Source organism: Stegodyphus dumicola, chromosome 1 (genome assembly GCF_044657685.1).
Source record: "Stegodyphus dumicola isolate Sdum_Otavi_A_Nest chromosome 1, ASM4465768v1".
Taxonomy (NCBI): Eukaryota; Metazoa; Arthropoda; class Arachnida; order Araneae; family Eresidae; genus Stegodyphus; species Stegodyphus dumicola.
Window position 1 is genome coordinate 6336223 of NC_140768.1, and position 19442 is coordinate 6355664.

Sequence of the window (19442 nt, forward strand, 5' to 3'; positions counted from 1 at the left end):
ACGTATTGGTCAGTTACAGATATATTGCGTTGTATGAAGTAACTGGGGAATGGGCCATGACCTGTTATGAATTGTGTAAGCCTGTGGAGCTGAGGTTCCACTCTCTCTGCCATAGCTGAAGGGCACTGTTTTCTTAGGATACTTTTCAGATGTGAGGGTGGTGCTGGGAGTTCATGGTACAGGAAACAACAAGTAAGAAGGGTGAAATAACCCTTTATTATTCCAATGAGGTGTCTCCGTCTTGGAGAATTCAGTCTTGGAGTTGTACAATAAAGGCGACACTCGGGCTTGAACTTAAGAAATTAAAAACTAAACTAATCTTAACTAAAAAGATACAGCCGAAGCTATCAAAATTCTAACAGAGTTGGCCCTTTAACGCTGAACTGAAAAACTCACAAGGGCCTGAAGCAAGGCCGAGTGTAATAATAGCTTAAGCGAGAGTAGTCTAAAAAGGCGGACGCGTGCTAGCCAGAATCTCTGGTTCTCTCTGACTAAGACAGTAGAACTTCGCGGCTCAATACCGCTTTTCCTTAATTTGCATTGAAACGTGACTCTAAAACTACGTTCTGGCCGGAAATTGTAAGTTGAAATTCAGAAATGATAGGAAAGGAAGTTTACCTCAAAAATGAACTGTTAGATAAATTAATAATATCCATTATTAAGAGCTAAAATAAAGGAATATTTTAGCTATTAAGAGCTAAAATAAAGGAAGCTAAAATAAAATAAAGCTTTATTAAACTAAAAGGATTTTACGTTAAAAAAATAGGGGGAATCGCAAAACTTTCAGATTTTATATTACGCCCAAAAGAACGTTTTTTAACTCTTTTTGTGCACCTTGATTGATTAAAAATTACGTTCTTCACACATAAAACACAAAAAATTCAATTCAACAGCAATATCACAAAATATTAAAAACAGCATATCTTCAGAATTTCCGATATACAGTCTCGCGCACTGGAGATAATTTTTTTTTTTTTTTCAATACAGTGTTGCCACTACTCGCTTTGAAATCCTTGAGTTTGTTAATCAAAAATTTGTTAAAGTTTTGCAAAATAAAAAAATTGATAATAAAAAAAATAAAAATCTGAAAGCTTTTAGATTTTACAATACACTCAAAAGAACGTTTTTTTAACGTTTTGTGCTTTACCTTTATTTATTAAATATCATGTTCTTCGCACTTAAACCATAAAATTCAACTCAACAGCAATATCGCAAAATAATTTTAAAATGAGCATATCTTTAGAATTTCCGATACAGTCTCTCTTTTTTTTTTTTCTTCGTAAAGTGTTGCTGGCTTTGAAATCGTTGAGTTTGTTATAAGAAAATTCGTTAAATTGTTAATGAAACCGATAATAAAACAAATTCCAAATTCGGTTTCTAGATGCCCGGTTCTATTCGGTGGAGGATAACGTTATTCAAAATTGGATGGCTCTAGGTACCGTTGTTTTATCACAATGCGAGAAACATAGATTCTTCATCATTTAATTTCTTTAAATATAACACAGGGCGATAATATTTGGTGGCAACAATTTGAAAAGTGAAACAGACATTTAAAATTTTCAAAGGAAAATGCCAAAACAAAATTTTAATAGCCCTAAAATAAATAAATAAATAAATAAATAAATAAAAAATAAAAATAAAAATAAAAAAATAAAAATAAAAATAATAAAATTTACACAGAAAGTAGATATTATACATTGAGGCTATGAGTATATCCTTCATTAACAAAAACAAAGTCCATTGGATTATTATTAACATATAAGCATTATTATCATTGTCAATTATTCATTATGCCGAATTTTAAAATGAAAGAACAAGAGAAAATAATTTGTTTTTAATTTCAGATTTTGTATCCATCATTTTTATTTCCCGCATTAAAAGTAAAATTTTACTATGTTATCTTGTTTTTCGTTGCATTGATTTGTAAACTGATTCAGTATTTTGAGGAATCATGTACTCTATTTAACAGTACAAATACGAATTGAATGAGTTGGAATCATCAAAACGTCAAACAGAAAACAATCTAAGGAATAAGGTTTCCCTTGAACATAATGGACTGAATTTTGGTAAAGATACTTTCGTATAAAATATAATTCATGCAGGAACTATAAATTTATATACATTATATACAGCGGCTGAGTTATAAAGGAGGCCGTTTTTCATACCTTTTAAATGTGAATTCCATGTGCTGTTTTTAATTACACATATGTGGTAAGGTACTATTTTCCTCTATACGCGAGTGATTAATCGCTTAAGTGATTTTTATATTTACGAGAATTTTTATTTATTCTTTCCTGAGATATATACAAAACACATATTTAAATTAAAAATTTTTATGCAAGTGTCGACATCCATGATATATAATGCGGATATCCTTCGGTAAAATATTAAAACAAAATTGTTCGTTTAGGGCTTAATATTATTTATGAAGAAGATTTGTTAAACACTTCCGATTTTATAATAAATGGTATAAATCCTCCTTTTTTATCGAAATTTCTAGAAAAATTAAGAAACGCATTAAGAACGCGTCAACACATTAAGAAACGCGTCTTTTTAGGGAAAAAGATTTCATGATTTACTTTCAAAACGAAGCTCTTTTTTTTTTTTTCACCCTCTAAAGCTCAGATACTTTTGCTAGTTTAAAATTCATTGCAAATTACGGCGGGACTCATGGGTTATTTTTAATTTCTGATTATTGAAAGGGTTTCCCAGGGTGCACTATAAGAGGCGTCCGATATTACATCCGCAAGGAGGAGGGAAATATATATCGCGCAGCGTGTGAGCCCCAGAGGCATCTCACATCAGTCTTGACTGCAGTTCTCAAGATGAACGCAGGAGAAGGTAGAGAGCAAGAAACCCGGATTTTGAAAGATCGAATGCATTAGGAGTAGATAAAACTACAATGAGCTGGAACGTAAATAACAGAAGTAAGGTGAAATTACACGTTTGGAGAGTTTCTTAAGTGTGAGAAACACCTACTCGTCCGGATAACTGAACGAGGAACCTGTCAAAAGAGGTTTTAAATAATAAATGCAAGGGAAAATAAAATAAAATGAATGAAATGTTAATTTTACAGAAATGCCAATACAAATTGAATAAAAATAAAAATAAAAATAATAAAAGAAATACAATTTACCAATAAATTAGCTCTTAGAGGGAGAAACTATGTACAACATGGAAAGGGGAAATTTATGCGAAACTAGATTTTTTTTTCTTAATTCCTACTATTAGCTCACACTCTTCCTATATCTTGCTCAAATTTTGAGTCGTTAATAAAATACTTTTTATTCATCCATTCAAGTTCAAATACATTTTTTTAAACTTCTAGTGGATGACATTTGATGTCAATACAGTTTTTACAGTTTAGAAAAAATTTTACTAAAAAAATGTTCCAAGTTTTGCTAGTTTAATATTCCCATACGTTTAAATAAAATGTTAATAAAGATAATAAAAAGTAACTAAAATAAAAAATTATCTTTGTTGGCCTAAGTAGGAATTAATTGATTTAAAATTAATTTTATATTACTTGTTTAATATTCAATTTTTCGTCAAGTGAAACGTTATTTTTGAGCAAACTGTTTCGGTTTTCAGGTGCAGCTAGATGGACATGACGTGAAGGACTTGAACATTGGATGGCTGAGGGATAATATAGGCCTCGTTGGTCAAGAACCGGTCCTATTTTCAACAACCATAGCTGAAAATATAAAGCTGGGTAAACGCGGTGCCACGGACGAGGAGGTTATCGCAGCTGCTAAAATTGCAAACGCTCACAGTTTCATTGAGGCCTTACCTCTGGTAAATTTTTGTATTGTAATCTGTATTGCATTCGCATTAATTAATAAAATGTATAATACATTTGTAGAGACATTAGGTACTTTTTGATGCAGGAAAGATGAAAAATGAGCAAACGCCTTCGCCGGGAATCGAACCACGACCTCTGGAATACCGGCCCAGCGTGCAGAACCACTACACCACGAAGGCACGCTAGGAAGGCGGGAGAAATACCTTATATACTCCCCTTTTAAAAGGCGACTGGGGTTTTTAGGAGACCCAATCGCCAAATCCTGGATGCGGAGAATCATCATCCAACACCCTTTTAGTTCGGGCGCCACCGTAGAGACATTAGGATTTTTTGGAAGTAAAAGAGATGAAAAATTAGCAACCCTTCGCCGGGATTCGAACCACTGATCTCTCAATACGCGCTGAGCGTGCAGACCACTACACCACGTAGGCATGCTAGAAAGGTGGGAGAAATACCTAATGTCTTATACTAAGCTTCGCAACAACAAAGATAACGCCGCCTTTTATTATTGCAAATTAAATCATGCTTAATCCATTCCGGAATTTATTCGAGGAAATAAGTGTTTAAGATTTACTTCGTAATTTTTAATATAGATATTTTGAGATTTTATGTATTTTTGCCTTGTCGCGGAGTGAGAACTGAATTAATTGAATGAGAAATACTAAACCATCTGTGAAAAAGTGTTTCTTTTTTGTTTGCTCAATTTCTTTTATACATTGTTTTAGATTTATTGTAGTATTTGAATAGAACATGTGGCAACGATTAGCGAATTCTTCAAATGATATAAATTTTGTGCATTCTGAGTTATAATATGAACGAAATATAATACTGTTAAGTGAACCTAGCGTCAGAGTGTTGCTATGGTAGGTAAACAAATATAGTGAATTTTAAAGAGTACATTTTTTCTATTGTAGTTTATGCGCTATCGATGAGGTAGATTTAATCCAGTCCAATAAGTTTAAATGAAATGCAAGAAAAAATGCGTATAATTTAATATTCTGCACAGGGAAATCATGTGGTGTACACATCAGATTTTTTACTTTAGTGAACAATCTTTTAGTTTATTGCCAAAATCATCGCAGAGTTTGAACATCTATCTCTCTTTCTCCTTTTAAAATACAATATTATTATCTTATCTTCATTCATGCAAAGATCTGAGATCGTAAATATTTTTTGATTATTTCTTTTAAAAATTCTTCTTTTTAAATTAAAAAATGTTTTACCTTTCTGGAGATGCCAAAGTCCACTCGTCCCGCACAATGTAACACCTTTCGGACATGGAGGTAAGATGGAGTCGCCCTAAACAGGTTTCTCCCGTACCCTGCTCTGAAGCACTGGCGATCCCTACGTGGTGACCAAAACATTGGGTCATTTACCATTAAGTTCAATGGGTTTTGACGCGATCGGATGTAAATATTTTGTAATTACGTCGTAAATATGCATATAACTGTATATATTTTCTTTTTCTACAACACTTCAGAGTCCTAAGTATGTGAAAACAGCATATTTTTAAACAACATTTCATTCTGAACGGAATTAAATGCTATACTTTTCACAGGACACTTTTCTCAGAATGGTTTAATTTGAATGAAATATTTTCACAAGTTTTCGTTAATTACATTAGAAAAAAAAATTAAGGTAATTCGATTTTATTCGGTTAAGGAACAAAAATTAAGATCAAAGTTTATTGTATTATTTATATTAAAATTATGCATTATTTCTTTTCTATTTATAGAGCTTCTTCCTAAAATACTTTCTTAAATATTGAATGATTTTTTGGCTTCTGAGGCATCTTTTAAACAGAAAAATATAAGTCAATTTATAATTAATGTTCTATTCGGTTCATTTTAAATTAGAGGATTATTAGGAATTAGCGAAATACTTTAAATAGTACTTAACTTTCTCTGAACATTTCTGAAAGGGAATAAAATAAGGATTTTTTTTAAGTATTATTTAAAACTTGTAACTGAGTTATTATAAAATGTAAGGGGAATAATTCTTTTAATTATACTTATCAGATTTCTTTTACCATTAATTTCAACAATACATATTCCAAAACTCTTTATTACTTTCTTAAGTGCGCATCTCATAGCATTTGCTTTACAGTGCCTTTTAACAGATTGCTTTCCAGTACGAACAATTTTTGCTTAAATAGTTTTATAACGTATTTGTCAACAGGATTTCAATTTATGTTTACAGTTCAATATTAAGGTTATTATATATTTAGATAACATTTATAATCATTATAAATTAGATACATTTAATAATTAGATTTCTTCACAGTTATTACAGATTTCTTCACAGTTAATGAATAAATTCTTCTTTTCAAATGCATTTATAAATAATTTAATGAATATTTATGTATTTTGTTAAAGGCAGATACATGCTTTTTGCTAGCACATGCATGAATACCCATACATATTTCATATTTTTCATTTCCGGCATGTGCAAATCTTTAATTTCTGTGCATTCACTATATTTTATTTTTAATTAACCCAAATAAGTAAAACGTGTAATCCCAAAGTGATTATTTTTCAGATATATAAAATTAAAATGATGAGTTTAAAATGAGCAGCAATAAAGCCTCTCCTGTAAAAAAATTTAAAAGGTATATGTTACAATAATATATGGATGTGAAAAAAATTTATTTCATTTAAAACATTTTGGCGTTTGGAACATAAAATAAAAGTAGCGAATACTCTATCAAGGGTATCAAAAGACGTATACAATTTTAAAGGTACCGTAAGGTATTTTTCATTCTTTAAGCATAACATTTTTCTTAAAATGTATATTTTTTTAGTTCAACAGCTCAGAATTTTATATAACAAATTCATAATCAAAATCGCTGTTGTTAGTTATCGAAAAATAACTAAGATATGATTTTTACGTAAATGTCACTAAACTATACAAATTGCTATTATCCATCACACTATGAATGTTTCTTTCATGCGAAAGTGTCCCTTTTTCGATTTGTATGGAACTGTCGTGTGTCGAAATACTATCAGAACACTGTCAAGCGAGCTTCTGAATGTAAACAAAGAACACCCCATCTGGTGACCGAAGCTTCGAAGCAGTGCTTCACTTCTAGTGCCGGTTGGCCACTCCTTCCTTTCTTACCTCCATGCTTTCAGAAGGGGGGTAATGATGATTGATGATTTCGCGGAAACATTAATGATTTTGACAACCGCGGAAAAAGAAAGCACCGATTACTAGAGAAACTGTTTGACAAAGCATTTTAACGCATTTCTGCGACGGTCAAGTACGTAACAGAATTTTATATGAAGTGTGAGGGAAACATTGAAATAATGGATTTGTTTAATTTATTAATAGCAATATAACACGTTAGTCGGAGAGCGTGGAACACAACTGAGTGGAGGCCAAAAGCAAAGAATAGCTATAGCTCGTGCTCTTGTCAGAAATCCGAAAATTCTATTATTGGACGAGGCTACCTCTGCCTTAGACACAGAAAGCGAAGCCGTTGTGCAGTCAGCTCTCGACCAGGTGCGTGAGTGACGTATTTAGTTCGCAAATGCTTTTAAAAATGAAAATGTTTTTTTAATATTTAAGTTAAACTTGTTTCCTTCCCTTTTTACAGGCCAGATTAGGACGTACGACGATAATTATAGCACATCGTCTTTCCACGATCAAAACTGCAGATAAGATCGTGGTAGTATCGGACGGAGTTATCAAAGAAGTAGGCACTCATGACGAATTGATGGACATGAAAGGAAGTTATTACCAACTAATCTTAACTCAGGTAAATGATTTCAGATTTTTCTTAACCTTTCCGTTACTTTTCCGGGTACTTTTCCGTTTTGCCGGCACAAGCGATAAAGTCGCCAATAATGGTACAACTGATGCTAAACGGAATATCCTCGCTGGTAACTTTTTACGCCTCATTTTCAAAACAAGTTGCAGCCATTTCTTATCAGATTGATTGATTTTCTTCAATAATGGCCTTAAATTACATATAATGTTTACCAGATAATTCAATTTTATGCCCTAAGACTATTCGCGGTAATTAAATCAATTAGGAAACAATCACACCGCTCACCCGAAGACGAAAATATAGTAAAGGCAAAGTTAAGGGTTCGATTCATTCATTCGAATGGAATGCACCAGCGAAGTAAAGCACTGCGGTTTTACATAATTTCTGAGTAAGCTATTCGTACGAAGTTAAACAATTCTTGCATTTAAACTTGTATTCAAAACTAAGATTAAACTTGAAATTAATGTAGATAATTACTGAGAGAATTAGATTTTTGTAGCGTAGTTTACGTGAGATGAGATCTCTTGGGGTCACGTAATAAAAACGGGTGAATCAGGATGCTGAACCATGAAAGCATAGTAAATTCTTAAATTAATGTCCTTTTACAAATTTATTGTCTTTATTTATCGGCTTTTTACAAAATTTTAAGAGCTACTAAAATGTTTATGCCTTCAAAATAAAAAATTCTTAGAACTAACATTTGTTAGCATTTTTTATGTGTACACTGTGTGTTGTCACCAAAAAAGTCTGCTTGGCGAGATTTGCGCCTGCGAAACGGAAAAGTACCATTATTTTATAACTGCTGTGTTATTAGCATTGTTCTAGCATAGGTATTTAATTTTTCTGAAATGACATGCCTTTTTTTATCATATTTCGAGTCTACAACTCAAATTATGAGTAAATATTAAATTTTGTAAAATTTGGTGCGAAATTTACGGAGGAATTCAAAAATTTATCTCGGCGCGTTTTTTTTTTTTTTTTTTTTTTTTTTTTAAGTTTGCGCCAAGTATAATTTACTTGGCGAACTTCTTAATTTGTTGCAACCTATCTTCCGTTCCTTTTTTTTCATTGTAGACGAGGGCCCACCAGCGGCCGAGCGGTAAAGTCGCTGAACACTGGTAGTTCGGTCCGAGGTTCGAATCCCGCGAACGGGCTGGCTGCATGGACGTTTTCGTGGTTTTCCCCATGTGTAACGTGTATACGAGCCAGTTTCCCTTAGAAAGTCCTCCACGAAGGCATCCCTCCCCTTAGGCAGATAGCCCTCGAGGCTTTGCCATAATCACACACACACACACACATTGTAGACGAGGAGAAAAAAGTCATTGTTCATACTTTCAAATAATTTTAGCGAAGTGCGTAAACCACATGTGGCGTTATTTTCGCTCAAAAAAGATGCCAAATTTCAAAACACGCCAATATGTTAATTCGTGTAAATCTTTAAAAATTTTTAATAAAAAACTCTAATTTTTTGCGCTTGGAAATACATATATTTTAAGATAATGGTAAGGTAAAAATTTTATAGATTATATTCAAATTGTTTTTAAAAAATTTATAAAAATTATAAAAAAATACAAATTTTAAAAATCATAAAAATTGTTCGAATTTTATTATTAAGCCTAAATTTCGAATTCTGGAAGAAGGAATCAAATAAAAAAAGAGATATTAATAAATATATATCAAAATAAATTAACATTGAGGAGTTACAAATTTGAGAGCTAATGTTTTAAAAACTACTCGTGCGATTTTTACATTACTTGGCAGTTTTGCATAATTTGAGTAATAGAATCCAAATATGGAAAAAAATTGGCATGTCATTTGAGAAAAGTTCGATTTTGTGTCAAAATACCTCATTTGACTATTTTTGACCTTTTTCAAGACATTTTAAAAATTTCAACGTAATTGAAGTTCTCGCTTTTTACCAGAGCCTGTTTACTGTTCTCGTTAACTTAGAGATTAATTAAAATTTTTATTTATGGATTTAGATATTTTACTAAAAAGCACGTCCAAACTGACATTTAGGATTTCTTACTTGTGTAACCTTGGGTTTGATTTCGGTAGTGTTCTGTTTTCAAAACCTTTTTACAGGTATAAATGCTCAATGTAACTGTTGTTGGAATCGTTTTGAATTGCTTTGTTAATGACATGCCTTTTTTTCTCATATTTCATGAGAGTCATTTGTCTTAAATCTGTTATTTCCAGCAGTTAAAAAGTTTAAATAAGTGTATATAACATAGTTAAACAAAATTATGTATTTAATTTTTTTTTACAAAATTATGTACTTTTATTATTTAAAATAATCACTAATTTTTTGTTTTCTGGAAATGGTTACGAGTACCTGTGTCACATTGCATTTGAATTCATGGTTTGGATAGAGATTTCCCAGTTAAGTATTTTTTTTTTTTTTTTTTTTTGCTGGAATGCGTCGAGATTACTCGCTCGTCATAAAATGTGTACTTTCCTCTAAGGAAGCAGAACACATTTTATTTCATTTCACATTGGATCAGCATTTTGCATTTACACCGCTGAACATTTATTGAACTAACTCAACCCCGGATGTATCTGAAGACTCTTAACTTGCACCTTGAGATTTATTTATCTCAATTACGAACTTTGTAACGTTAGGGTAGAAAAAGATATGCCATTTTCGTACGAGTTCAACACAGGATGTGGTTTTTATAACCCGGGTGCCTGCAGACAAGTGTTTCTAACACCTCAGTCTTCACATTGGACAGCTGGTCCACTGGATAAGCGCTCGTCGGCGGATGTTATTAACGTAAAGCAATGGCCCCTCCCCCCCCAAAAAAAGTATGTGCCATGGTGCATATAAGATGTGACTTTTCAACATTTTTTACACTGACATGCATTCAGTTTCTAATTCATAAGGGTGAAGTCCTGTTATTGTGAACATTAAGAGGTTTATGCAATTAACAGTTTCTTGATAAACACATTCAGTTACTATTCGCAGTTATTGAGAAAATAATGAGATTGCACGCAGTAATTTAACTAACTCATAAATAACATTAAATTTTTTGGTACTATTCCGTTTTGAGGGCCGTAAAAAAATTGCAGCAAAAATGTATGCGCGAAAGCGCCAAATCTAGCAAACACGCCCATTTAACAGCGTGCCAAATGTAGCGTACGCGCTGATTTCAGATTACATAAGTTTATATAGTTCTATATTTCTTAAGACGCCATTGAATTACTACTTTAATTTTTTGCCTATGACGAAAAGTCTGCGACAGAATTTTGGGTAAAGTGGGCAGAATCAATCACACACTGCTTGACGCGTTTTTAAGAATAGCACATACTCGGTATCCATGTACACATCAACTTATTTTCACTTAAAAAAAGTCCCAGAATTGTGCAAAAATGGCATTGCGCACACCCTTGACTTTATCTATGTACACATCGACTTATTGTCACTTAAAAAGTAAAAGAAAATTGACAAAAATCCAATTCTTCTTACCCTTGTAAAAAGCGGCAAACAAATAAGTGGGCGATTCTGCACTTTACCGAGAATGTTTTCAAAAAGGCATCATTCATTTTAGAAAATTATGTTTGAACAACCAACGAGATGACATTATGCTTAGCTATAACTCGGTAGCGAAATATTATATGAAATTAACCTTTCATCTAAATTAAAGTGGTGCATGGTGTATTTAATTATGGCAAAGCACACTAGGGCTATCTGCCTAAGAGGAGGGATGCCTTTCGTGGAGGACTTTCTAAGGGAAACTGGCTCGTATATACGTTACACATGGGGAAAACCACGAAAACACCCATGCAGCCAGCCCGTTCGCGGGATTCGATCCTCGGACCGAACTACCAGTGTTCAGCGACTTTACCGCTGGACCGCTGGTGGGCCCTCATCTAAATTAAAACATCAAAATTAGATAGTTATTTAATATTGTACTTCCTTTCTTGCGTTAGGGTTGCCGCAATTACTTTTGGCAGCACTGGAATCAACAATAGTTTGGCGATTTTTTATGGCCCTCGAAACCGAATAGTACCAATTTTTTAATGTTGGGACGATGCTTTTCACGTTGGGTCGCTGTTTATAATCTCTTCCGCATTTATTCCTGAACACTCTACAGCGGTGGAAGTTAAGTCAGCCATTTCTTACCATTTTCTGTTGTAACTTATGCTCACTTGTCTGACAGTAACATCAGTTAAAGCCCATATTTAGAGTGCCCCCATGTCGCACCGACACTATACATTTACAAACATCCATGTCTTCTCCGGGATTCGAACACGGGTCTTTGGCATGGCAGTCAGCAACGCTAACCACTATACCGGTTGGCATATTTCACAAGTGCACATCTGTGTAACCACCGAGGGAGTGGCTTCTAGGATGGACCAATGGGCATCTAGTAATATTTCTGTCATGTCGCATGACTTTTCGTGTGCTTTAAGATTTAAGCAAAATGGTTGAAAATATTTTGCCACGCACTTTTCTGTACAACATAATTTAAGCATCGTTTATTTCTTCAGAAAATTTTCATTGCCATATTAGATCAAATATAAGCAATTGTGAAGATTTCACTACCTGGTTGAAAGAATTTGAAATAAATACAAACACATGTTTGACACTCCTCAAAAATATCCACGTGAAATATTAATAAGTGGTAAATAAGATAAGTGATAAACATCTGAGCCCAAATGCTATCTTTACATAAAACCATGCATATGAGAAAAGTATTTACACCAATATTATATATGTAAATAGAAGTCAGCCCTTTTTATTGCTGTCTACATGAAAAAGTTGGCCAATGCAGAATTTTATTCAAAGTGAACTTTTTTGTATGCGAACTAATTTGCATTCGTATATACCGGGTGGCCATAATTAAGCTGACAGTGCTCACAGTCTTCTGTAGCGCCATCTATTTGCGAGAATGAAGCCACATTTTGTAGGAAGATTAAACAAGACGGGGGACGAAGGATTCCGCGAAAAAGAAATTAGTTCCAAAAGTCAAAGCTAGGGGAATATTTGACGCTGTGTAATAGAAAATAGAGCGTTAACAAATGCAAATTAATACGGAATAAAATTACCTTTTATTATGGATATGCCGTATGGAATATGATATGCCTTACAGTACGGTATAGAAAATCTTACGAAAGATTATCAACTTCTATCCGTACAAGATCACAGGAGTTACTGTACCACGACCATGATAAGCGATTGACTTTTGCTCTCACCTTTCTTGCCAGAATGGAGGTGGATGATGCTTGGCCGTGGAAAAGCTTATGGGGAGACGAGGCCCACTTTTACCTGAATGGAACTGTGAATATCAAGAACTGCCGAATTTGGGATGACAAACCACCACATGCAGTCACAGCAATTCCCTTACATTCACCAAAGGTAACTGTTTGGTGTGGGTTCACAGCAGAATTTATCGTAGGTCCATTCTTCTATGAGAACATTACCCCGACAGGACCAGAAACTTGTTCTGTTATCGGAGAGAAATATCGCCCCACGTTGAACAGCTTTGTCATTCCGGCACTTCAGCAAAGACAATGGCTGGGGGAAATCATTTTCATGCAAGATGGAGCCCCTCCGCACGTTGCTGTACGGGTGCAACAGATGCTACGACAGAAATTCACAACACAGTGTCATTAGCCGCCACTTTCCAACTGCATGGCCACCTCGGTCGCCTGATCTTACCTCATGCGACTTCTGGCTATGGGGTTACCTTAAGTCCAAGGTCTATCAAGGAGTGGTCCAGGACCTGGCTACATTGAAGGATAACATATCACGTACTGTACGGGACATTCCTGCAGACATGTTACTTTCTGCTGTTGTGCATACTGTGCACAGAATGCAATATGTGGTCCACAACAATGGCAGCCACATTGAACCTCATTTGAATGCAAAATAAAAGGTAATTTCCGTATTGATTTGCATTTGTTAACACTCTATTTTCTATTACACAGCTCCAAATATTCCCCTAGCGGTGACTTTTGGAACTATTTTTTTTTTCGTGGAATCCTTCGTCCCCCGTCTTGTTTAATCTTCCTACAAAATATGGCGTCATTCTCGCAAATAGATCGCGCTACAGGACACTGTGAGCAATGTCAGTTTAATTATGGCCACCCGTTAATTAGTGTGTTAACGAATATATTCAATTTATTCATATGTAACTTTTAATGTTAACAATGGATATAATGAGGTTATATACAATACGTATTCTGATTCTTACACTTTAAAAATCAAAAGAATGCAAGCACTGAAATAAGAAAACACTAGTTTGATTGAACACTTCCAGTCCTTCTCAGCTCAATTAAAAAAATAAATAAATAAATAAATAAATAAATAAAAACTATACACTTGAGTTCTCTTAATCCACAGGTGTTGGTAAATGCATAATATATTCGGGGCTAATTGTAGCTTGAGTCATTTTGTCGATGTGTGATAAAAATCGCGAAAGTGAAATGTCAGCGATTAATTAAATTCATAAAACAAACGCACTACGAGATTTTTTAGTATTACATCATACATTTATAACTGCGAAACAAATGCAAGTTAAAACGTAAACAACATACGCTCTGATGCACGAAGATTTAGCGTCACAAGAGCAACAGAAGCTCATTGGTCCATTTTCGAAACCCCTCCCTCAGAAACCCCTCTCTTTCTCATTTTTACAGAAGGGGGTGAAACTGCTGCGTATACTTTTTTATTTACTGTAATAATTTAATTTTGATGTAATAATTTAAACTCTTTTTCAACAGACAAAAGAATCGGATGAAGAAGAGGAAAAAGAGTCACCGGTTTTGGAAGCACAAACAGATTCGGCTATTATTTTGAACGAGTCCAGTGAAGGTATAGAATTACAAGATTACAGCTCTTTTCGGCGACCATTCGAGAACGGATTTCATGCCGGCATGGCTGCCATTAACAAGACAGAAATACCAGTTATGGTACGTTTTATTGCAACATTCGTATTTTCATCTCCATTACCTACATTTAGCAATGATTCTTGTCTATCAACCAAATTATAAAATGATTCTCAGTATTCGTTTAAAAGTAATCGGTTATTTTGTCATGCAAGTTTTTATTAAAAGTAATCGGTACTATTTAGTTTTGAAGACCGTAAAAAAATTGCAGCGAAAATGTATGCGCAAAAGCGCCAAATCTAGCAAACGCGCCCATTTAACAGCGTGCCAAATCTATCGTACGCGCTGATTTCAGATTGCGTAAGTTTATATAGTTCTATATTTCTTAAGACGCCATTGAAATACTAGTTTAATTTTTAATTCCTCTTTTGATATCCTATGGATTTAACAATTTGGGAATTGTCCATGATGAAAAGTCTGCGATAGAATTTTGGGTAAAGTGGGCAGAATCACCCACTGCTTGACGCGTTTTTAAGAATTGCACGAAATCGGTATCCATGTACACATCGACTTATTTTCACTTAAAAAAAAAAAAAAAAAAAAAAAAAAAATCCCAGAATTGCTCAAAAATGGCACTGCGCAGTATGGCACACCCTTGACTTTATCTATGTACACATCGACCTATTGTCACTTAAAAGAAAATTGACAAAATTCCAATTGTTTTTACCCTTGTAAAAAGCGGCAAACAAATAAGTGGGCGATTCTGCACTTCACCGAGAATTTATTCATAGAAAAGGCATCATTAATTATAGAAAAAATTATGTTTGAACAACCAACGAGATGACATTATGCTTTAGCGATAACTCGGTAGCGAAACAGCGATGCAGGCATCCATTCAGTTATGTTTAGCAATTTTTATATAAATTATAATAATGATCTGAAGAAATAGTTATTTACTCTAATGCTTCCATTCAGTCATGTTTAGCCTTTTTTTATATAAATTATAATAATAAAAAAGTATTATATGAAATTAACCTTTCATCGATATTAAAACATCCATCTTAGATAGTTGTTTATTATTATACTTCCTTTCTTGCGTTAGGGTTGCCGCAATTATTTTTGGCAGCACTGCCATCAACAATAGTTTGGCGAGTTTTTGCGGCCCTCAAAACGGAAATAGTACCAAGAAATCTGGTGTTTGATATGTCTCAATAAGGTTCAGTTTGCTTCAAAAAAACGAAATGATAATCGTAGTAAGAGTCATTTGTCTTGCATAAATATCCTCGTTGATATTCTCTGGAAATTAATTATGCTTCGAGTAGTCTTCCTCCAATTCAGTATTGCTTAAAGCAAAGAAGTCTTTCAAAGAAAACTTTGCAATTTAGATTCACATCGTAGAAGTGAAGAGATTCAGATCAGAATCCTTACATTTACGATACAAATTTTAGTTATTTTAGAAATCCCATAACTTAAGTTCATGCAATAAAAATAATTTGATCTCTTTATAGATTTATACACGAATCTGGATTTACCATACAAAATGCTCTTAATTCAGCGTTCAAACGTTAAACCTAAATTTTGCTGGTTTGTACAGCAATCGATAGCAGTGCAATCAGTTGAATAATAATATATTGAAGTAGAAATTGTAAAATAAAATTACTATAAATACACTGGTTATTATAAATTAAGGAAAAATCACAAAAATCACGATTACTAAAAAAGTTACATGTAGAATTTTATGAAACTTACCCACAACATACAACAGATAGAAAGGTTTTAAATAACATAAAAATAAATTACCAGACAATTATGGTAGTATAGAAATTAGCACATGTATAAAATGAACATATCGAAGGTGTCAGTTTGCTATAGGAAAAGTACCTTCAATATGGAATATGGTCGCTTGTAGAAGCAATACAGCACACACAGCGATGCGTGATGCTTTTAATTATGCGGTGTATCAGTTCCTTAGGAAGCGAGAGCCATTGCTCTTGCAAAGCAGTTGCAAGGGCGACAAGCGTCTGAGGGGGCGGATTGAGCAGCTAGACGTCTCTCTAAAGCATCACAAACGTGCTTGATAGGATTAAAGTCTGGGGATCGAGCTGGCCACTCCTTGCGCATAATTTTTTCCTGTTGAAGATAATCATCTACGGTGCCAGCCCTGTGTTTTCTTGCGTTGTCGTCCTGCAACAGGAAACCATCACCTATTGCCCCGGCACATATGCGCACATAAGCATCAAGGATGTCATCTCTATAAACCGGAACATTCATGGTTTCCGTTGGAAAGACATGGAGGTCTGTGCGTCCACCCAAAAAGATGCCACCCCAAACACAGACACTGCCTCTTCTGGTATGCATCTCTTTGACGGATGTTTGACAGATGATAACGGGTTCTAGGTTCTCTCCATATCAAATAACGCCTACTATCGCTTTCTAGACTAAACCTGGACTCACCGTAAAGATAACAGCCCTCCACTGATCAGGCGTCCAGTGGACATATTGTCGTGCCCACTGAAAACGGTCCCTCCTATGGCGTGACGTGAGCGGCAAGGAAATGGCTTGTCGTCTCGCATAGAGACCACCTTCGTGAAGCCTTCTACGCACAGTTAACGTTGACACCAACCTTCCGGCGGCTGCAACAAGGGAGGATCTAAGAAGAGTCGGAGTAGAGGTTCTATTCCTGCGTGCACATAATGTCAAACATCGGTCATCGGCGCTCGTCGTAGCAGTTGGCCGTCCTTGGCTTAACCTCCTAGATGCCGAATCTAAGGTTTGAAATCGCCTCCAAAGTCTAAGAACCACAGAAGGACTCATATTTAGCCATCTGGCCACTTCTGTTTGACTTTATCCTGCCTTTAGTCTCCCAATAGCTTTCCATCGTAGTTCTGCAGGCAAACGATGCCTGGAGGTCATTGTTACGAATTGGCTATCTCACATTTCTGATGTCATTATCACAGTAAAATATGTGGGCTTCCTCTCAAACATGGACTTTTATTCTCCTCGCAGATGACGTATTCCGAGTCTAGCTCCACTAATTTGCATATTGCAGTTTTACTTAGCTACTCTTACTTGGCAACATATTCAAATTTTACGCTGACTTATTTTTGAGGAAGTTATCGCTATTTTTGTGATTTTTCCTTAATTTATGATAACCAGTGTATTAAAAAAGCATAATTAGTTCTACGTAAAGTTCGAAACTTATCAGCATCGGTCACATAGGTCGTAATCGCAAGGGGCCCTGTGTTCCAAGCGGCTCTTAAACCATTAATTTAAAACGCTAACATACACTGGTGTGCAAAACTTAAGCAAGAATATAAATTTTAATCATATAGCCATGAAATTGCAGAAAAGAGGTTCATGCGATGAGTAGAATGAACACGCGATTCAGTAGAAAGTTCATACCTATGCAAATGTCAAGAACAAAACTTCACAGGCGACATGAGTGTAAGCAAAATACGTGCGGTCGGCGGGCTCAACTCAATTCTACAATAAAAGGAAGAACATAGACGCAATTAAAGACATTCACTGCAAGCGCAAGTGGGTCCTTTCGTGAAATATGGCTGGAAGAAATCACCTGGATGACTTTGCACCTGGAAGAGTGATGGAAAAGCTGCAGGAGGAGCGTAGTGAGACCAGTGTAGCTGAAGAGTTCGGGATGAACAAAAGTGTCGTTTCGCGCGCTTGGAAAACCTTCCAAACCATAAGTACAGCTGTTAGAAAGGTTGGTGGTGGCCGTCTCAGGAAAACAACTGCAGTGAATGACCGATATATTGTCCTGCAGGTAAAAAGACCCCGAAACCAGTCAGCAAGCGCCATAGCTCAGCAACTGTATACAGCAACGGGGCGACAAGTGTCACAGTTTATTGTGTCGAGACGCCCTCACAAAGGTAGCGTATTCGCCCGCCATCCTTAATGCTGCATCCCTTTGAAAGTTGGCCATCGACGACATCGTTTAGAATGGTGCAACAAGCACGAAAACTGCGCATCTCATCAATGGAGTAGTGTCCTCTTTATGGATGAGTGCCACAAGCAGTTCTGAATGCCAGCTGATTTGGAGAGAGGTTGGTTTCATCCCAGTAATGGTTTCATTCCAGGATCCCAGGATAGTTTCATTTCAGTAACATCACAGAAAGAAATTGTTACGGTGGTCCTGGAGATTTCGTCTGGGGAGGCATTATGCTGAACGGGCGCACAGAGCTCCCTATTTACGACAGAGTTTCTGTAACCGGAGATCGCTATTGTCAGGAGGTGATCCTTCCCCATACTCGTCTGTACTGTGGTGCCATTGGAGCAGACTGATTTTATGGATGACAATGCACGGCTGCACCGGACTGATGCTGTTCAGAAGCTACCGAAAAGTGAAGCTATCACTCGAAAGGGTTGGCCAGCGTACTACCCTGATTTAAATCCAATAGAACATGTGTGGGATGCTTTGGGGAGATGGCTTGCGGCAAGATTGCATTCTCCGGGAACATCGAACAACTGAAACAGATGGTGATTGAGGAATGGGCACTCTTACCTCAAGATCTGTTGGACAGTCTGGTGCTGAGTATGGAAAGACGGTGCGAAGCAACCATTGCAGTAATGGGAGGGCATACCCCATGCTGCTTGTTGTTCTTCCTCTTGTACAGACAGTCATGTGTAACGATACTATGAGTTCAATAAAGCCTTTTTTGTTTGATTCCATACTGTTTGCATTGTATTCAGTTTTGTGCACCCTTGGTTTCGTCATCGTTTAAATACAAACTGCTGTCTCACATTTCTGAATTTCCTGTCTCTCAGATGATTTCTCGTGGAGTTATGGCAAAAAGAACACCTGTTGCTTAAGTTTTGTACACCAGTGTATTTATGTCATAAGATTTGGGGCTCTAAAAGCTTCAAATGAGATCAACTTTCCGCTTCATACATTCGGACTAAAAAAAAGAAAAATAAATGTTCAACTAATACTAAAACGAGTTCTGTTTTAGGAAAAAGCTAGTAAATTTCTTTCCTTTTACTTCTTTCAAATTATTGCATTAATTAGAATTTATGTTAAGCAGA

General features: G+C 35.2%; 1 protein-coding gene across 3 annotated transcripts in view; it reads left to right on the plus strand.

Moving 5' to 3' along the window:
* LOC118192340 (ATP-dependent translocase ABCB1-like) overlaps nt 1–19442 on the plus strand; it is a 209882-nt gene that overhangs the window by 116679 nt on the left and 73761 nt on the right. For 2 of the 3 annotated variants that reach the window (XM_085812455.1, XM_085812458.1), the window contains 4 exons: nt 3592–3795; nt 7133–7303; nt 7398–7559; nt 14298–14486. In XM_085812455.1, coding sequence (XP_085668581.1) covers nt 3592–3795; nt 7133–7303; nt 7398–7559; nt 14298–14486 — 726 coding nt within the window. The remainder of the gene's footprint in view (nt 1–3591; nt 3796–7132; nt 7304–7397; nt 7560–14297; nt 14487–19442) is intronic. The other variant, XM_085812456.1, reaches the window with a different exon arrangement.